The sequence below is a fragment of the Ranitomeya imitator genome, chromosome 6 (genome assembly GCF_032444005.1).
Source record: "Ranitomeya imitator isolate aRanImi1 chromosome 6, aRanImi1.pri, whole genome shotgun sequence".
Classification (NCBI taxonomy): Eukaryota; Metazoa; Chordata; class Amphibia; order Anura; family Dendrobatidae; genus Ranitomeya; species Ranitomeya imitator.
The window spans coordinates 313,217,930-313,237,816 of record NC_091287.1 but is presented as its reverse complement, the minus strand read 5'-3'; the positions used below and the strand labels follow the sequence as shown (position 1 = coordinate 313,237,816).

At 41.3% G+C, this 19,887-nt stretch overlaps 1 protein-coding gene across 1 annotated transcript in view; it reads left to right on the top strand.

Moving 5' to 3' along the window:
* Window positions 1–19,887, top strand: part of GMDS (GDP-mannose 4,6-dehydratase) — a 1,108,130-nt gene that overhangs the window by 896,858 nt on the left and 191,385 nt on the right. Inside the window, exon 9 of the mRNA XM_069730760.1 lies at window positions 12,601–12,719. Within this exon, the coding sequence (XP_069586861.1) occupies window positions 12,601–12,719 (119 nt within the window). The remainder of the gene's footprint in view (window positions 1–12,600; window positions 12,720–19,887) is intronic.

Here is a 19,887-nt window from a genome sequence, read left to right as displayed (position 1 = left end):
TTTTATATATATTTTTTTTTTATTTTTTGCTCCCCTTCTTCCCAAAACCATACCTTTTTTATTTTTCCGTCAATATGGCCGTGTGAGGGCTTTTTTTTTTGTCGGTCGAGTTAGTTTTGAACGACTCCATTGGTTTTAGCATATAATGTACTGTAAAACTGTTAAAAAAAAAATTCCAACTGCGGTGAAATTGCAAAAAGTGCACTTCCACAATTGTATTTTGGAGTGTTTCTTTTTTTTTTTTTTTTACAATCTTCACTAAATGCTAAAAATTACCTGCCATAATGATTCCCCAGTTTATAACAAGTTTGCAGATACTAAACACGTATTTGTTTTTAGTTAAGTGGTACTAAAGAATCCAACATTTTGTAAAAAAAAAAAAAAAAAAAAAAAAAAAGCCATTTTTTCAAGACCCATAGCGTCTCCATTTTTTTGAATCTGGGGCAGACTTTTTTTTTATTAGTGATGAGTAAGTATACTCGTTGCTCTGGTGACCTCTGAGTATTTGTTAGTGTTCGGAGATTGTTTTCATCACCCACAGCTGAATGATTTATGGCTGCTAGACAGCTTGAATACATGTGGGGATTCCCTAGCAACCAGGCAACCCCCACATGTACTCGGCCTGGCTAGTAGCTGTAAATCATGCAGCTGCATCAACAAAAACTAAATCTCCGAGCACTAACAAATACTCGGAGACCCCCCGAGCGTGCTCGGGAAAACCCGAGCAATGAGTACACTCGCTCATCACTAGTGTTTATCAGTAGAATTTTGGGGTGTATATCACCTTTTGATTGCCTGTCATTGCATTCTATTGCAATGTTGTGCTGACCAAAAAAAAAAACGTAATTCTATCCTTTTAAAAAATTATTTCTCGTTACTCCGTTTACCTATTGTATTATTTAATGTATTGATCGGACAATTCTGAAGTAGACTATACCAAATATGTGTATGGGGGGGATTTGAACATATTTTTTAATTTTTTAAAAAGCTTTTTTTTTTTACACTTTTTACTTGCTTCTGTAGTCTCCATAGGAGACTTGTAGTCCATAGGAGACAATAGGAGTAGTCCATAAGAGATTTGAACCTGTGACCTTCTGATTGTATGTGCTACACATAGCAAGGCTTTAGCTGTTAGGGGATCAAATCAGCTGTCATGTGCCGGAAAAGAAGCTGGCTCAGTGCTGGAGCCCTCTTCAAAGGGGGAGAAATGACCTAAGACGTATACATACACTGTGTCGGACTGGGGTGTCAAAGGCCCACCAGTAACATTGACCCACTTTTGACCTGTATACAAATATTATATGACTCTGGTTAACAAATATATAATAATAAACTGGGTAGTTTGGATAAAGAACGATGAGATGCCGCTTTTTTGTGAAGAGTGAATCAAGTGAATTATGACTAGTACTGCCCATACAGTAAGGTTGAGGGCCCTGATTTGCACAGGGGCCCACCGGGGGATTCCCCTGTACCTCTATGGGCCAGTCCAATCCTGGACATACATCATATGTAAAGAAGTGGTTAAGTAGACCAATAGTAAATATGTGCTAGGTAGATATTATAAACTGAAAACATAACCCACTAGCACTAATATAAAGCAGAATACAATCATGACCAAGTGCAGAGCAGGAAAAAATAATTATCAAAATAATAACTTTAATTGCAAAAAAAACCCAAAAAGCGAAAAGTTCACAATGGTAATTGCCCTAACACAGAGGACACAATTTACATGTGTTGGTGGGTGAACCAAAGGGAAAAGAACCTCTGGAAGTAAAAATCATAGTGCAAAGGATAAATACGTAATCCATTTATAATGGTATTCACAATAGAAATAGGATTGGCATGCCAGGGGAAATTGTATTAAAGTAAAAAGTCAACTAATCTGAGGATATAATGGTATACATCCTGACAGCCAATGTGAAAGGGGCTCACTCACAAAAGACACCTGACAAGCGTTTCATGTATGCCTCATCAGGGTCATTCTTATTAACATTGTGCACATGTCATTATGGATTGATAACATTTTATCCTTTCTATTTGATTACCTACAGAGGTTTTTTTCCCTTTGGTTCACCCACTAACACATGTCAATTGTGCCGTCTGTGTTAGGACAACTACCATTATTAACTTTTGTCTTTATAATTGTTTTTTGCAATAAGTTTTTTTTATTACTTTGATATTTTTTTCTGTTCTGCACTGTATCATTATTGGCTTCTAAGTAGGTGTTATATAGATACACTTAGTATATAGGCAGATAGATATTGGGTATTTAGATATTGTATGTATAGTTATGATTTATAGTTCTAGGTAAATGATTTATAAGATTTTTGGTACATAACTATTTAACATTTATTATTAGCTAGATATGGGTTAGATGGCTATTAAGTAGCTGGTGTGACAGTGACCGGCATTGTTGTAAATGGCCGGTATGTTTTGCAGAGGAGGAGAGCCTCTGCGCTGTTAGCCTGAAATGTTGCTCTGGGACCTGTAGTTCCACAAGCCTTGTTTGTGCTTATACTAGCGGGCCTTACAAGGTTAGTCGGAAAGCTGGGTGAGACTGGCTAACCAAACACCCCTTCCACCTATGAGGGTGGTTTCAGCTACATAATGTGACCTTGGTTTGGGTGCATGCTCCGTGTTGTAAGGTCCTGAGAGAGGACAGGCCTGGATGTTGGAAGGTCCTGTGAGTGGATCGACTTCCTGAAGAGCACATGGTGAGGCCGTGGATCTGTATGGTCACTGTGTTGGAAGGTCCTGAGGGTGGACTGGATTCCTAAGTAACACAGGGTAAGACCATGTACTCACAGAGTCTGGGACGGTTCTGCGTTGGGGAAGCTATGGCACTTCTGAGGGTCTGGATTGTCGGGAATGCCCTTGTCCCAAGGCATCAGATGAGACTGTGATCCCAGTAAGGCAGCTTCCATAGAAGCCAGGACTGATGAGTCAGTGTGTGGAGCAGGAGCTCCTTTTATGGTATCTCTAGACAAGGGGGTTATAGTAAGGGCAGACCAGTATCTGCCATTGGAACAGACTGTTGGTGCTTGTTGTGTTCCATGGTGGTTATTGAACTGTTCGGCGGGCGTCGCCCAATAGTAACTGCACAAAGAAGTCCGCCGTGTTTAGGGACTGTGATTCAAAGCCGTATACTATGAAGTGCTATGGACTATGTGAGGTCTGTGACATGTAATATGGCCTTCAGTGGTTTGAGTTGCATAATAAACTGCATAGACTATTTTGTGAGAAAACGTGCCTGTGTGCCTTCATCCCTTTACCAAGCGAGTGTCCCCTAACACATGCAGTAAGCGCTGCACTACATAGGGTATTAAGTATATAGTTACACACGGTCAAAATTGTTGGTACCCCTCGTTTAAAGACAGAAAAACCCACAATGGTCACAGAAAAACTTGAATCTGACAAAAGTAATAACAAATAAAAAATCTATGAAAATTAACAAATGAAAGTCATACATTGCTTTTTCAACCATGCTTCCATAGAATTAAAAAAATAAAATAAAACTCATGAAATAGGCCTGGACAGAAATGATGGTTCCCCTGAAAATGTGACAAAAGGGACATGTTAAATCAAGATGTGTCCACTAACTAGCATCACAGGGGTCTACATTCTTGGAATCAGTGAGTGGGCCTGTATATAGGGCTACAGATACTCACTGTGCTGTTTGGTGAGATGGTGTCTATCACACTCAACATGGACCAGAGGAAGCAAAGCAAAGAGTTGTCTCAGGAGATTAAAAGAAAATTATAGACAAACATGTTAAAGGTAAAAGTTGTAAGACCATCTCCAAGTAGCTTGATGTTCCTGGACTACAGTTGCACATATTCAGAAATTTAAGATCCATGGTTCTGTAGCCAACCTCCTTGGACTTGGCCGCAGGAGGAAAATAATGACAAATCAAAGAGAAGAATAATACGAATGGTAACAAGAGCCCAGAAAAACTTATAAACAGATTGAAGGTGAACTTCAAGCTCAAGAAACATCTGTGTCAGATCGCACCATCCGTCGTTGTATGAGCCAAAATGGACTGAAATTTGCCAAACTACATGTTGACAAGCCACAAGGCTGCGGGGAGAATGTCCTATGGACAGATGAGACAAAAATGGAACTTTTTGGCATTGCACATCAGCTGTTGTGAATTCTGTGGCCAAGCTCCCTCCTGTGGTCAAGAGTGGTACTGCGGCTTCTGAGTTTCCTTCCTCAGGTGATGAGGTTAAGTCGTTAGGTGCTGCTCTGTTTAACTCCACCTGGTGCTTTGATCCTGGCCTCCAGTCAATGTTCTAGTATTGGTCTTGCTTCCTCCTGGATCGTTCCTGTGGCCTGTTATCCTGCATAAGCTAAGTTTTGCTTGTGTTATTTTTTGTTTGCTATTTTTCCTGTCCAGCTTGCTATATTGGTTTTTCTTGCTTGCTGGAAGCTCTGAGACGCAGAGGGAGCACCTCCGTACCGTTAGTCGGTGCAGAGGGTCTTTTTGCCCCTCTGCGTGGTTGTTTGTAGGTTTTTGTGTTGACCGCATAGCTATCTTTCCTATCCTCGGTCTATTCAGTAAGTCGGGCCTCACTTTGCTAAATCTATTTCATCTCTGTGTTTGTATTTTCATCTTACTCACAGTCATTATATGTGGGGGGCTGCCTTTTCCTTTGGGGAATTTCTCTGAGGCAAGGTAGGCTTATTTTTCTGTCTTCAGGGCTAGTTAGTTTCTCAGGCTGTGCCGAGTTGCATAGGGAGCGTTAGGCGCAATCCACGGCTACCTCTAGTGTGGTGTGTTAGGATTAGAGATTGCGGTCAGCAGAGTTCCCACGTCTCAGAGCTCGTCCTTAATTTTTGGTCATTGTCAGGTCACTTGTGTGCTCTGTACTTCTATGTCCATTGTGGTTCTGAATTACCTGTTCACAACAATCAGCTCTGTTTACAGATCGAAAAATGAAGCTATGAAGAAATGAACTGTCCCTACTGTGAAACATGGAGGAGGCTCTGTTATGTTCTAGGGCTGCTTTGCTGCATCTGGCATAGTGTCTATAATCTGTGCAGGTTACAATGAAATCTCAAAACTATCAAGGGATTCTAGACAGAAATGTGCTGCCCAGTGTCAGAAAGCTTGGTATCCGTCGCAGGTCATGGGTCTTGCAACAGGATAATGACCCAAAACACACAGCTAAAAACACCCAAGAATGGCGAAGAAGAAAACATTGGACTATTCTGAAGTGGCCTTCTATGAGTCCTTACCAAAATCCTATTGAGCATCTTTGGAAAGAGCGGAAACATGCCATTTGGAAAAGGCAACCTTCAAGCACGAGACAACTTTTGCTCTTGAGGAGTGGGCCAAAATACCCGTCGAGAGGTGCAAAAATCTTATTGACAGTTACAGGAATCGTTTGATTGCAGTGATTGCCTCAAAAGGTTGAGCAGCAAAATAATTTAAGGGTACCATCATTTCTGTCCAGGCCTATTTTGAGAGTTTTATTTTTTTATAAATTCTGTGGAAGCATGGTTGAAAAGCAATGTCTGACCTTCATTTGTTCATTTTCATAGATCTTTTATTTATTACTTTTGTGAGATTCAAGTTATTTCTGTGACCATTGTGGGTTTTTCTGTCATTAAACGAGGGGTACCAACAATTTTGATCACATATGTACAGTGGGGCAAAAAAGTATTTAGTCAGTCAGCAATAGTGCAAGTTCCACCACTTAAAAAGATGAGAGGCGTCTGTAATTTACATCATAGGTAGACCTCAACTATGGGAGACAAACTGAGAAAAAAAATCCAGAAAATCACATTGTCTTTTTTTTAACATTTTAGTTGCATATTATGGTGGAAAATAAGTATTTGGTCAGAAACAAAATTTCATCTCAATACTTTGTAATATATCCTTTGTTGGCAATGACAGAGGTCAAACGTTTTCTGTAAGTCTTCACAAGGTTGCCACACACTGTTGTTGGTATGTTGGCCCATTCCTCCATGCAGATCTCCTCTAGAGCAGTGATGTTTTTGGCTTTTCGCTTGGCAACACGGACTTTCAACTCCCTCCAAAGGTTTTCTATAGGGTTGAGATCTGGAGACTGGCTAAGCCACTCCAGGACCTTGACATGCTTCTTACGAAGCCACTCCTTCGTTGCCCTGGCGGTGTGCTTTGGATCATTGTCATGTTGAAAGACCCAGCCACGTTTCATCTTCAATGCCCTTGCTGATGGAAGGAGGTTTGCACTCAAAATCTCACGATACATGGCCCCATTCATTCATTCATGTACCCGGATCAGTCGTCCTGGCCCCTTTGCAGAGAAACAGCCCCAAAGCATGATGTTTCCACCACCATGCTTTACAGTAGGTATGGTGTTTGATGGATGCAACTCAGTATTCTTTTTCCTCCAAACACGACAAGTTGTGTTTCTACCAAACCGTTCCAGTTTGGTTTCATCAGACCATAGGACATTCTCCCAAAACTCCTCTGGATCATCCAAATGCTCTCTAGCAAACTTCAGACGGGCCCGGACATGTACTGGCTTAAGCAGTGGGACACGTCTGGCACTGCAGGATCTGAGTCCATGGTGGCGTAGTGTTACTTATGGTAGGCCTTGTTACATTGGTCCCAGCTCTCTGCAGTTCATTCACTAGGTCCCCCCGCGTGGTTCTGGGATTTTTGCTCACCGTTCTTGTGATCATTCTGACCCCACAGGGTGGGATTTTGCGTGGAGCCCCAGATCGAGGGAGATTATCAGTGGTCTTGTATGTCTTCCATTTTCTAATTATTGCTCCCACTGTTGATTTCTTCACTCCAAGCTGGTTGGCTATTGCAGATTCAGTCTTCCCAGCCTGGTGCAGGGCTACAATTTTGTTTCTGGTGTCCTTTGACAGCTCTTTGGTCTTCTTGCATACAGGAATTGCGGGATATATATGACATCTCTCAAGATAGTAAATTACCATACATAAAATCAAAAATTGTTGAGGATGATCTTTAGCAAATTCCAACTAAATCTACTTTTATGTACGTAATAATTATTTAGCTTACCCCTCTGTACTACATAATTGATAGGGTCTTCTGAAATTGTGTTAGAAAATGTATTTTATGGAGTTTGTTCTTAATGGCTACAGCAGTCGGCATGAGAGATGTATAGTTGTTGTGCTTTGCTTTTTTTTGTTGCCACAAATTCTTAAGCTACATTCAATTTAGGTATCAAAAAAGTGCTCTATGTGCCCTACTTATGTCGTTTAGTGAATAAGGATTCCTACCAGTGCCTTTTGTATGGAATGTTTGACATAATGTGTGTTACTTGTGGATCTCTAGGAATGATGCCTGTGAGTTCATCTGGCCTAATGAGAAATGGTCCTCAGTGTTTCTACATGGGGCATCTCATTAGGGTCTCTTTCACACCTCGGAGTGGTCTGTGTAAACACCTGGATGAAAGTGCTACTATTATGGCTAGATAATTAAAGACAAAAGGGGCATATGGTCAATTGAATCCGGCCCTCCCCGTAATTGTAGACTATTATTTGCTGTAGTGCTTGTTACTAGAAATGGAAGACTATTACCACTAAATAGACAAAGGAGTCTATAGCTTCCATGAGTTTATGGCAGCCGGGAGCACCCGTCCAGAGGAGATGGTTCTTGGTGCAGAGGCTGTGTGAGTGTTCTATGAAAAGGAGTTGTCTGAAAATGGCCAACACCTTGCACATGGTGTTCCCACCAACACGGTGCAATGCATTTTTCTTTGCCAAGCTAAATAAATTCCCAGATTTCTCATATGTTTGTGTTTCTAGGCTTCATAAGGTTTTGTTTGTCTGAATTTTAATTTATAAAAATAAGGTTGCAGTAAAGTTGTACAAAAAACCCAGCAAGAGTAACATGGCTGATCTACACGTTCGCCTACAGTTCCCAGAAGGTGATTGCAAGGAAGAGCAAGAAAAAAAGTGTAATGAACGACAAAGTAAAGCATTGTATTTCAGCTTGGTTTGTTAATATTTGAGTACTTTTCCAGATGGGCAGTGACTGCACCCATATCTGTTGTAATCGTAGTATATCTGCTATCATGCTGGAAATGTCAGTCGCTATTAAACCAAAAATTTTTTACCTGGTTTGCGGTGTGGGACTGGAGTGCCAAGGACCAACCTGTTACACTGACTCTGGGGCCCACATTTCAGCTACATGCATAGATTACATTATCCTCATTCACAAATTTACCTTTGCCTCTATATAATAGTACACTGCTTAGTTTGGTAAATGAGTGATAAGATGCTGCTATTGTCTGTACACAAGAATCATGTGTATTGTGCCAATTAGTGCTCATATGGGGCATTGGGCAACTCACTCCTTCATAACGGCCTCTGCGGATTCTGCGGTTTCCTTGTGGGCTGGTCCAGGGGCTGACATATCATTGGTGTAACCTGTGCGGCTGCATAGGGGCCCAAGAGCTAAGGGGGCCCATTTCTACCTCCAAAGCAGGTGCAATTCTTCATTTTTAGGAGCTCTTGGGCTGTAAAGGGCCCATATATTCTTGCACATGGGGCCCTTTTCTGTCTCTCCCAGTGGGCTGGTCCTAGCCCTTATGCGAATAAAACTTGTCAATTTGCATTTAGATGTTTTATTTAAATTATTAATTTATTAAATTTTTGAAAGCTAGTCTTTATGGATTTCTCCCAGTGTTTGTGACTTATTTTTCTCTATGTTCAGTTTTCTCTCTGTGTTGGGTGGGGGGGGGTCCTATATTTATGGGTTTTCTTTATTCCAAAGCCTTCAATTGAAAAATTTGTAAAGAGATCTGTAAATCAGAGCTATTAAAAGGATCCCTACCAAAAAGCTGGTCTTCAGTATAATTACCAAGGAAAACCATATGGCATTTTCATATGCATACTATTGTTCTTGACGGCAGTTATCATAAGACCGCATTCAGATGTGGCAGGGAAACAAAATCATCCTGAGGATCTATAGAATACATTCAGTTGGTGTGATTAGATGTGGTTTGCCGTGTGTTTGCAGTTTTTTTTACCCCTGAAACATTTAAAAAATGTTTCACCTGTAAAAATAGCAAACTCGCTGAAAACCAGCAATACTATATGCAGATTATCAAATGCATTATTTGTTGTGGTTTCATTCATTTGCTTTTTTTTCCATGGGAAGAAACTTACTATACAGCCCTGCGATTTATTCTATACACCTTGAGACCTGTCATCGTGAATTAACGGATCCTATAATGGATCCTATAATAGATCCTGTGTGTATGGGTTAGCACCTATCTACATACTGTAGACTACACGGTCACCTGTGCCATGTATGGAATGGGAAATTATTTAAACTTTTACATTGGCCACTAGGCCAAGATCTTAGATGCTGCTGATATGAAGAATTTTAAGATAAATGTAGCATAAATTTGATTACCTATCCTATATCATGTGTTATTAAAACCTAAAGTAAAGTAACTGTCATGTCAGCAAACATTGCTTAAATATAATGTCTGTAAAGCTCTGTGGAATTAATTGGGCTATATAAGCGAGTAAAATAAATCAAAATAAAGAATAAAACAACAGAACATGTGAATACAAGTAATTTGTATTATGTCTTATCCAAGAAATGTTACAAAGTTATATAGGATGAAAACACACCAGTCCATCAGGTTCAACCTTTCCCCACCAGTTATACAGTCTCTATCAATTATTTATAATCCATAGTGCCATTTGTTGTGAGGTTATCATCCATCCTTTTTTAAACGTTGTTAGTACCTGCCTTACTACCCTTTGTGGTAGGGCATTCCACAGTCTGGCTGCTCTAACTGTAAAGAACCCTTTCTTATTTAGCTGCCAAAGTTGCCTTTCTTCCACCTTTAATGAGTGCCCCCTGGTCCTTAGTATGGTCTTTGGAAGGACTATTATTAATTATTTATATAGCACCGTTGATTTCATGGTGCTGTTCAGGAGAAGGGGTTACATACAAAATACAGATCATTTACAGGAAACAAACGAACAATGATCGACTGGTACAGAAAGAAGAGGACCCTGCCCTTGTGGTCTTACACTTTGCATGATGACTGGTAAGGAGACAATAGGTTGGGGGGTTGCAGCAGCTTCGGTGGTGTTGACGTGGCAGCGAGGTCATTGCAGGCTGTAAGCTTTCTTGAAGAGATGGGTTTCCAGTTTCCGTCTGAAGGATCTGATTGTGGTGGCTAATCAGACTTGTTGGCAGAGAATTCCAGAGGATGGGGGATTTTCGGGATAAGTCTTCGAGGCAATTTGGTGAGAAACGAATACGTGTGGAGGAGAGTAGGAGTTCTTGGGACAACTGGTGATTTACGTGGGGGAATATAAATTCAGAGATGTACAGAGGAAATAAGTTATGGATGGCTTTGTACTGTAGGTCAGTATTCGTAGTTTTAAATGGATGCAATGGGGAATTGGGAGCTAAAGAAGGGATTTGCGAAGGGGTGAAGTTGTGGAGTAGCGAGGAGAGAGATTAACTGACCCATGGAAGCGCTAGTAGGTGCGAAATGGCGGTTGTCAAGCTTCTGCCCACTCCCGTCCTCACTCCCCCTGCCAACATGCTTTTTTACTACTAGAATTTCTACAGAAGACTGGTGAGTGCTATCTCCTTTTCTTTAGAGAGTTTAATTGGTCAGGCTGCAGAGTTAAGGATGGATAGGAGAGGTGCGAGAGTGTTAGCAGGGAGGCCACAGAAGAGGATGTTGCAGTACTCAAGGCAGGAGATGATGAGGGCATGTGCAAGCATTTTAGTAGATTGAGGGTTGAGGAAAGTATGGATTTTAGAAATATTTTTGAAATGGAGGCCACAGGTGGTGGCGAGGGCTTGGATAAGTCAAGGGTTACTCCAAGATGGCAGATTTGTGGTACAGGGGAAAGTGTGATGTCATTTTTTTTGATAGATCAGGTAGGGAATAGTGATGTGCGAGTATACTCTGTTGCTCGGGTTTTCCCGAGCACGCTCGGGTGGTCTGAGTATTTGTGAGTGCTCGGAGATTTCGTTTTTGTTGACGCAGCTGCATGATTTACAGCTGCTAGCCAGCCTGAATACATGCGGAGGTTGCCTGGTTGCTACGGAATCCCCACGTATAGTCAAGCTGTCTAGCTGCCGTAAATCATGCAGTTGCTGCGAGGAAAACTAAATCACCGAGCACTCACAAATACTCAGAGACCACCTGAGCAACGAATATACTTGCTCATCACTAGTAGGAAAGAAACATGAGATGGAGGAAAGATAATGAATTCAGATGTGTCCACATTGAGCTTGAGGAGGATATGGCTGATGGACACTCTGGGATTCTGAACAGCAGAGAGGTAGATCTGTGTCATCCATGTACAGATGGTACTGAAGCCATGAGCGTTTGAGTTGTCCTAGGCCAAGGGTATAGATGGATAAGAGTAGGGGTCCTAGGACAGCCTTGAGGGACTCCACCAGAGATGATGAAATGAGGAGGTAGTGTGGAAGTGGGCGCCGCTAAATGTGTGGTTGGAAAGGATCCAGGACTAAATCATGTGCCAGTCTTTTTTGTATTGACCACAAATGTATTTATGCATATATTTCTTTCCGTAAATGCTTTTTTTCTGAAAAAACTAGTAAAATTTGATTTGCTTAAAGCAATACAAATGGCCAGCTCATTCAGTTATCATATCAGCCACCCATTGAATCCCATGCAAGAAAGGGGGAGTAGAGTGAGAGGAACACGTGTGGTGCTGCTTTTTAATTTTTAATAAGTGTTTTATCTCACCTCAGTATTGGAATCACATTTTGCTGATATATTGTGCTGTAATAAGGCGGCTGCTTATGAACTTGTAGGAAAGCAGGAATTCCTCATTTCTCTTATATTATCTCATATTAGCTGCTATATTGTCTTCCAAGCACTGTAGCTTTCTACCCACTAGGTCAGGCAGAAACAGAAGAGTGCCCCTGTGCAAGAACGATATATGGGCCCTTTGTAGCCCAATGGCTCATCCTTATGCAGATTTCCACCAGCTTTGGAGGTAGATTTGAGCCATCATACCTTTTTGTGTTTCTGTGCAGCTGCCCAGGTTGCCCCCATGCGGAATATATTATTTCTCATGGGTACACAACAGATTTTTCTGAAAAATTAGGAGGTATGATTTAGAATGTGTTAATTCTATATAATATACAGATGTATTTTAAAATGCTTACTGAAGTTATGTCTTATTGCATTCCCTTTATGATAAACTCACAGGGAACCTGGAAACATGCAGGGACCTTTAACTTGACTGTCTCTCTGGCTGCCTTTGACATAATTGCATAGTATAGGTAGAAAAAGATATACTGCATGTCCCTTAAATTCTAGCCAGGCAGGGACATCTGTGTCCTAGCATATGTTGTCAATATGTTGGCATCAAGGAGCTAATAAATTAACAAAAATATTCACCTAACATTTTCCCAATGTCCTGCAAAATATTAACTACCGTATATAAAATGTGGTGTAATTACTTTAAATATTTTAGATAAATGTGTAGTAAGAAATGAGAGGTGCATATATCAGTATGTGTACTAGTGATATGCTTTATTCTAGCAGAAGTACGAAAAGCAGACTCCTATTGTACTATTTCATGCCATGTTCACTTATGCTGTGTTTATTTTCTCCGCAGGCTATGTGGTTGATGCTGCAAACAGATGAGCCTGAAGACTTTGTGATATCTACAGGGGAGGTCCACAGTGTTCGTGAGTTTGTGGAGAAAGCTTTCAAGCACATCGGGAAAACCATAGTGTAAGCAAATGACATAAAGACAAGACGTCATTAATGTTATCTAAGCACTGGAACGATTTTTGCAGTCAGATCGTAGAGTTAAATGCAAAACTGAAGACCCTCAGTGCTGACATATGTGTTAGATGGAAAATTATTAGTAGACCTTCTGGTGTCATTAGAAATTTAGTTTATGTAAATGTTTTGGCATCCTCACTTCATAATAATGCAGCACATTTTACGTCTTTCCCAGCCATGAAAATTAACTTAATCACAAAAACCCCATTTCCATTGAATTATAGCCCTTACACAAAATGAACGGTCCATTATTTAATTGATCTTCTTGTTAGCGCAAGACAAATCGTTAACAAGGACAAGTCACTCTCATATGCTGATTTGAATTATATGAACTTATTTTGCTTTAAAAGGGGTTTGATGCTTAAAATCATTGTTGTTCTGTTAACCATGGATACGTCCAAGGCACCAAAACATGTGCAGTTATCATTACTTCGTACCAAAAGAGCTTTACAGACCAGAACATTGCTACTTGTAAGATTACCCCTAAATAAACCATTTTTCTGATCATCAAGACTTTTATGGAGAAGAGAGAATAAATTGCTGTAAAGAAGGAAGTCCAGTATATGCCATTATCGACTCCTTGAGAGGATTTAGCTATGGTTACAGTTTAACACTAATTAATGGCAGCATGCAGATTTCAGTTCATCTGCACACAGACAGACGAAGGCTTTTGGATGCTGGCCTTCTATCTAGAAAGCAAAGAAGCCACTTCTCGACCATAAACACATCAAGAACAGAGTGATATTCTGCATGAAGTACATAGATTGGACTGCAGAAGTCTGGGGTATAATTTATTCTCTGATTAAGCCCCCTGTTGACTGTTATGGACATCTGCAAGAATGATTGTCCAGAGAAGAAAATGTGATCACTGCCACAAGTCCTATATCATGCCAACAGTAAAGCATACTAATATCATTCATGTTTGAAGTAACTTCTCATACAAAAGAGTGGGCTAACTTTTACTTTCATGTAAAGGGAATCTGTCACCCCAAAATTGGCCTATAATCTAAGGCCACCGTTATCAGGGCTTATGTACAGCATTCTGTAATGCGGTAGATAAGCCCTCGAGGTATCCTGAAAGATAAGACAAACAGGTTATATTATATTCACCCAGGGGCAGTCCCGGTGCGGTCCAGTCCGATGGGCGTCGCGGTCCGGCGCCTCCCATCTTCATATGATGTCGTCCTTTTTTTTTCTTCCTGCCGCAGCTCCGGCGCAGGCATCCTTTGTCTGCCCTGTTGAGTGCAGGGCAAAGTACTGCAGTGTGCGGGCGCCGTGCCTCTCTGACCTTTCCCTATGCCTGCGCACTGAAGTACTTTGCTCTTCCCTTTGCTTTCCTCTGCGCGTCAGAGGATATTTTACAGCGCTCACTACTGTACTAAAGGCAATAGTGAAGAGCAACAAGCAGGACGCTGATTAGCAGTGTAGGTGGCAACACAGCGTTTAGACACTGTACTGCGGGTTCTCAGCAAAATTCGCTAATAATGATATAGGAAATTGATTATACCACCAAGCCTGCCCTATCATCTTTTTCATGTAAAACTGGAGAAAAGCCTAAAAATGTAGTCATGTCGGTTCTTTTGCATTCTCATCACAGAAAGCGATAACATATTACTAGGATATGCTGTCCTCAGTTCAGAGGAGATTTTACTGCTGAGGCCTCTACCGATCCTGAAAGTGAAGGTGCTACAGTGCTGGTTTAGAACTGCAGCCCCTTTAATGTTTTTTCCTGCAGTGTGACACGGTCGGTCACCCACTGGATTTTAGCCAACTCCTGAAACTGACAACCATAACTTAGATGCTTCCAAGAGTGGCACAAAAAGATTTTTACTGCTGACAAAAGTTAACAGTAGTATAAAAATAATCAGTGTTTTCTAAGATAAATGATTTATTGTTAACCTTTTGGTGCATTTCTCACTTTACTGGATACAATTTTTGTATTGATTAAGCAATTATCATTAATACATGTAAAGCAGTGAATACCTGTTAAATCTGAAGAAGAGAATAGTCATTGTCCTTTATCACAGTGGTAGATTGTATCAAATATTTGGTGATTGCAGGTTATATAGCAGACACTTGATGGCTTACTTGCAACGTGTCATCGTTCGTACAAGACTTTAAAACTGTTTTTCAGCATATATGCATTATAGTTTAAATGGTAAATATCATTCCTTATGTTTGGTTTAAAAGACTTGAGCTTGTCAGCAAAATGGTTACACCCTCATCCTGTCCTTCCACAATTAACTGTTGGCTCAGTTTGCATGTCCCATTAAGGACGATGAATATATCACCGTAACCTTAGCATACGTCATTAATCATTCGTAAGTCCTGGATTGCTTTTTTATGACATTTCAGGAGATGCAACTAGTAATATTCCAGATTGAAACATTTTACCACCAGTTTTTAATTCACAGGGGAAAAGTGGGTTAAATGCTACTTTAGTCTGTCAATGCATAGATATTGCTTTAAGTATGGAACTCTCTGTTTGTAATAAAACTCCAATCCTTCACGAAAAGTTTTGGTGAACTGTGAAAATCAGGGTTGACCAAAACTTGACACTAACTGTTACTAACTGCATCTTTGCTGATAGGCAGCTGGACTAAAGTGTTTCTACATAGTCAGCTTTCATAGTAAATTAAAATTCTTAGAAATTCATAGTAAATAGGGTGTTTTGCTATCCTCTCCTGCCAAAATAAGTCACCTCATTATTATATACATAATATAACACATCTCAGTATCATATACTATGTTTGTGTGCATATATTATAATATATATATATATATATATATTTTAGATGGTGGCCCAATTCTAACGCATCGGGTATTCTAGAATATGTATGTATATAGCAGCCACATAGTATATAGCAGAGGCCACGTAATGTAGAGCAATACTACGTGGCCTGTGCTATATACTATGTGGCTGCTATATTCATACATACATATTCTAAAATACCCTATGCGTTAATACAGGCCACGCAGTGTATAACAGTGGCCACGCAGTGTATAACAGTGGCCACGCAGTGTATAACAGTGGCCAAGCAGTGTATAACAGTGGCCACGCAGTGTATAACAGTGGCCACGCAGTGTATAACAGTGGCCACGCAGTGTATAACAGTGGCCACGCAGTGTATAACAGTGGCCACGCAGTGTATAACAGTGGCCACGCAGTGTATAACAGTGGCCACGCAGTGTATAACAGTGGCCACGCAGTGTATAACAGTGGCCACGCAGTGTATAACAGTGGCCACGCAGTGTATAACAGTGGCCACGCAGTGTATAACAGTGGCCACGCAGTGTATAACAGTGGCCACGCAGTGTATAACCGTGGCCACGCAGTGTATAACCGTGGCCACGCAGTGTATAACCGTGGCCACGCAGTGTATAACCGTGGCCACGCAGTGTATAACAGTGGCCACGCAGTGTATAACAGTGGCCACGCAGTGTATAACAGTGGCCACGCAGTGTATAACAGTGGCCACGCAGTGTATAACAGTGGCCACGCAGTGTATAACAGTGGCCACGCAGTGTATAACAGTGGCCACGCAGTGTATAACAGTGGCCACGCAGTGTATAACAGTGGCCACGCAGTGTATAACAGTGGCCACGCAGTGTATAACAGTGGCCACGCAGTGTATAACAGTGGCCACGCAGTGTATAACAGTGGCCACGCAGTGTATAACAGTGGCCACGCAGTGTATAACAGTGGCCACGCAGTGTATAACAGTGGCCACGCAGTGTATAACACAGGCTACACAGTATATTGCAGCCACGCAGTATATAACACAGGCGATGCAGTATATAACACAGCCCATGTAACATATAGCAGCCACGCGGTATATAACACTGCCCGCGCAGTATTTAGCAGTGTGGGCACCATATCCCTGTAAAAAAAAAAATAATTAAAATAAAAAAGTTATATACTCACGGAACCGCGGCCCGTTACCGCTGGCATTAACCCTGTGTGAGCGGTGACTGGAAGGGATTACAGAGCGGGCGCCGGGCACTGACTGCAGGGGTGTAGGGGAGGGACTAATCGGACTGTGCCCGTCGCTGAAAGGCGCCGGAGGGTGAGTATATGATGATTTTTTTTTTTTAATTATTTTTAACATTAGATCTTTTTACTATTGAGGCTGCATAGGCAGCGTCAATAGTAAAAAAGTTGGTCACACAGGGTTCATAGCAGCGTTAATGGAGTGCGTTACACCGCCGTCCATTAGCGCTGCCATTAACCCTGTGTGAGCGCTGATTGGAGGGGAGTACGGAGCGCTGACTGGAGGGGAGTAAGGAGCAGGCACTGGCAGCGGGGAGGAAGGAGCGGCCATGTTGCCACCGGACTGTGCCGGTTTTGCCACGACCCATCAGCGACTTGGATTCCATGACAGACAGAGGCCACGACCAATGAATATCCGTGACAGACAGACTGAAGTACCCCTTAGACAATTATATAGTAGAGATATATATACATCTACTATATAAAGCTGAATGTGTGTGTGTGTGTGTGTGTGTGTGTATGTCCGGGATTGGCATCTGCACCGTCGCAGCTACAGCCACAAAATTTTGCACAGTCACACGTCTGGACCCGAGAGCGTCATAGGCTACGTTGTGAGGTGAAATATTAACCCCGCGCTTTCCAATTCACCAAACAATTTTGCCCCTATCTACATAATGGGGAAAAAGTGAAAGGAAAAGTGTTGGAGGCGTCGCAGCTACAGCAACAAAATTTTGCAGTCACACGTCGGGACCCTGAGAGCGTCATAGGCTTCGTTGTGAGGTGAAATTTTAACCCCGCGCTTTCCAATTCACCAAACAATTTTGCCCCTATCTACATAATGGGAAAAAATGAAAGGAAAAGTGTAGGAGGCAAATTGACAGCTGCCAGATGTGAACAAGGGGGACTTAAAGAATGAGAGCGATGGCGCCAAAGAGTATATACCGTACAGTTGCTAAGGTGGGGCCTCGACATGGGATACTCACCACACACGGGGATATGAACACACACAAAATGCGCCACACACTACCACGTGCTTGAACACATATTACCCTCAGCACACATTTCACCACAAATACACCAACCTCGCCACATAAAAGTCAAAACACAAAAGTCGCCACTCAAAACTCGCCACGCGCAGAACTCGCCACATGCAAAAACTAGGCTCTTGCAAAACTCGCCACAAGTGCAAAATTCTCCTCATAAAAAACTCGCCACACGCAAAACTTGCACACGCGGAAAAATTGCCACATGCACAAAAGTTGCAACACATGCAAAAGTTGCCTCACACAAAACTTGCACATACTCAAAAGGCACCACACATAATACTCGCAACGCGCAAAACTCGCCATGCGCAAAACTTGCTGCACACAACTTGCTACACTAACTTGTCACATGTAACTCGACACACAAAAAGTTGCTACACGCATGTTGCTACACAAAACTCATCTCACAAAAGTCGCTACATGCATGTCGCCACACGCAACTCAACACACACAACTTGACAAACGAAACTCGCCCTAAAACACACACAAGTCTGGTATTATCCTTCAAAAATAAAAATCTGATTAATAAGCAGACAAACTACAACAATTGCACCATATAGGAAATACGGCAGCTGTCAGTCACATGACCTGTCTATTATGTGTATGTGTGAGCTAATATATACTGCCAGGGGGAGGGCTTCCTGTTGGCTGGGGATTTATCAGGCTGCCAATTTAGCTTACAAATACTGAGGTAAAAATACTGAGCAAATAACGTGTGAACGAGGTCTAATACAGGAGGAGATGACACACAGGTATATACTATATACAGGGGAGATGACACACATATATATACTATATACAGGAGAGATGACACACAGGTATATACTATATAGAGGAGGAGATGACATATAGGTACATATATATACAGGAGGAGATGACATACAGGTATATACTATATACAGGAGGAGATGACATACAGGTATATGCTATATATAGATGACATGCAGGTATATACTATATGCAGGAGGAGATGACACTCAGATATATACTGTATACAGGGGAGATGACACACAGGTATATACTATATACAGGAGGAGATGACATACAGGTATATGCTATATATAGAAGATGACATGCAGGTATATACTATATGCAGGAGGAGATGACACTCAGATATATACTATATACAGGGGAGATGACACACAGGTATATACTATATACAGGAGGAGATGACATACAGGTATATACTATATATAGAAGGAGATGACATTCTGGTATATACTATATATAGGGGAGATGACATACAGGTATATACTATATACAGAAGATGACATACAGATGTATACTATATATAAGGGAGATGACAAACGTATATACTGAGGTGATGAGGTGAAAATGAGAGGTGTGAGTGCAAAATGAGAGAAGTGAGGAAAAATAGTGGAGTGATCAGAAAATCACAGATGTGAGGTTGAAATGACAAGTGTTAGGGGGGAATGAGAGGTGTGAGGGAGAAAATGAGAGATGTGAGGGGGAAAATGAAAGATGTGATTGGGAAAATGAGAGGCGTGATGGGAAAATAAGAGAAGTGAGGTGCTATAACTAACCACAAATATTTACTATGCCCAGGCAACGCCGGGCTCTTCAGCTAGTATATATATATACACATATACATACACACACACTCACACTCCAAGACTCCTCAACATTGAAATTGCACCACCAAGAAGGAAATGTTGTGGAATTAAGGAAATCGCAGGAATGTTAAATAAATATGCAAATATCAAAAAATATAAGCAAAGTTTTCAAATAATCTCAATGTATTTCGAGGGAGGGCCACGCACCAATATACACGCTCTTACACATCATGGCATGCTACCAGTAAGGTTATTAAATTTTCATCTGAGAAATGTTCTGCCACATTGAATGCACTTGAGCACAAAAGTCATAAAGATCCACTGCTGGCAGCTCTTTTTGTAATTGTTGACCAGTGACTTCCCAGATGTGCTTGATGGGAGATTAGTTCCAAGACGCTACAGCCAATGGAGCACCCAGATTGCTCACAGTAGCATGCAACCATGACTTTGTCTCGTTGAAAACTGCTCCTGGGACACTTTAGAGAAATGGTTGTACCACTGGTTCC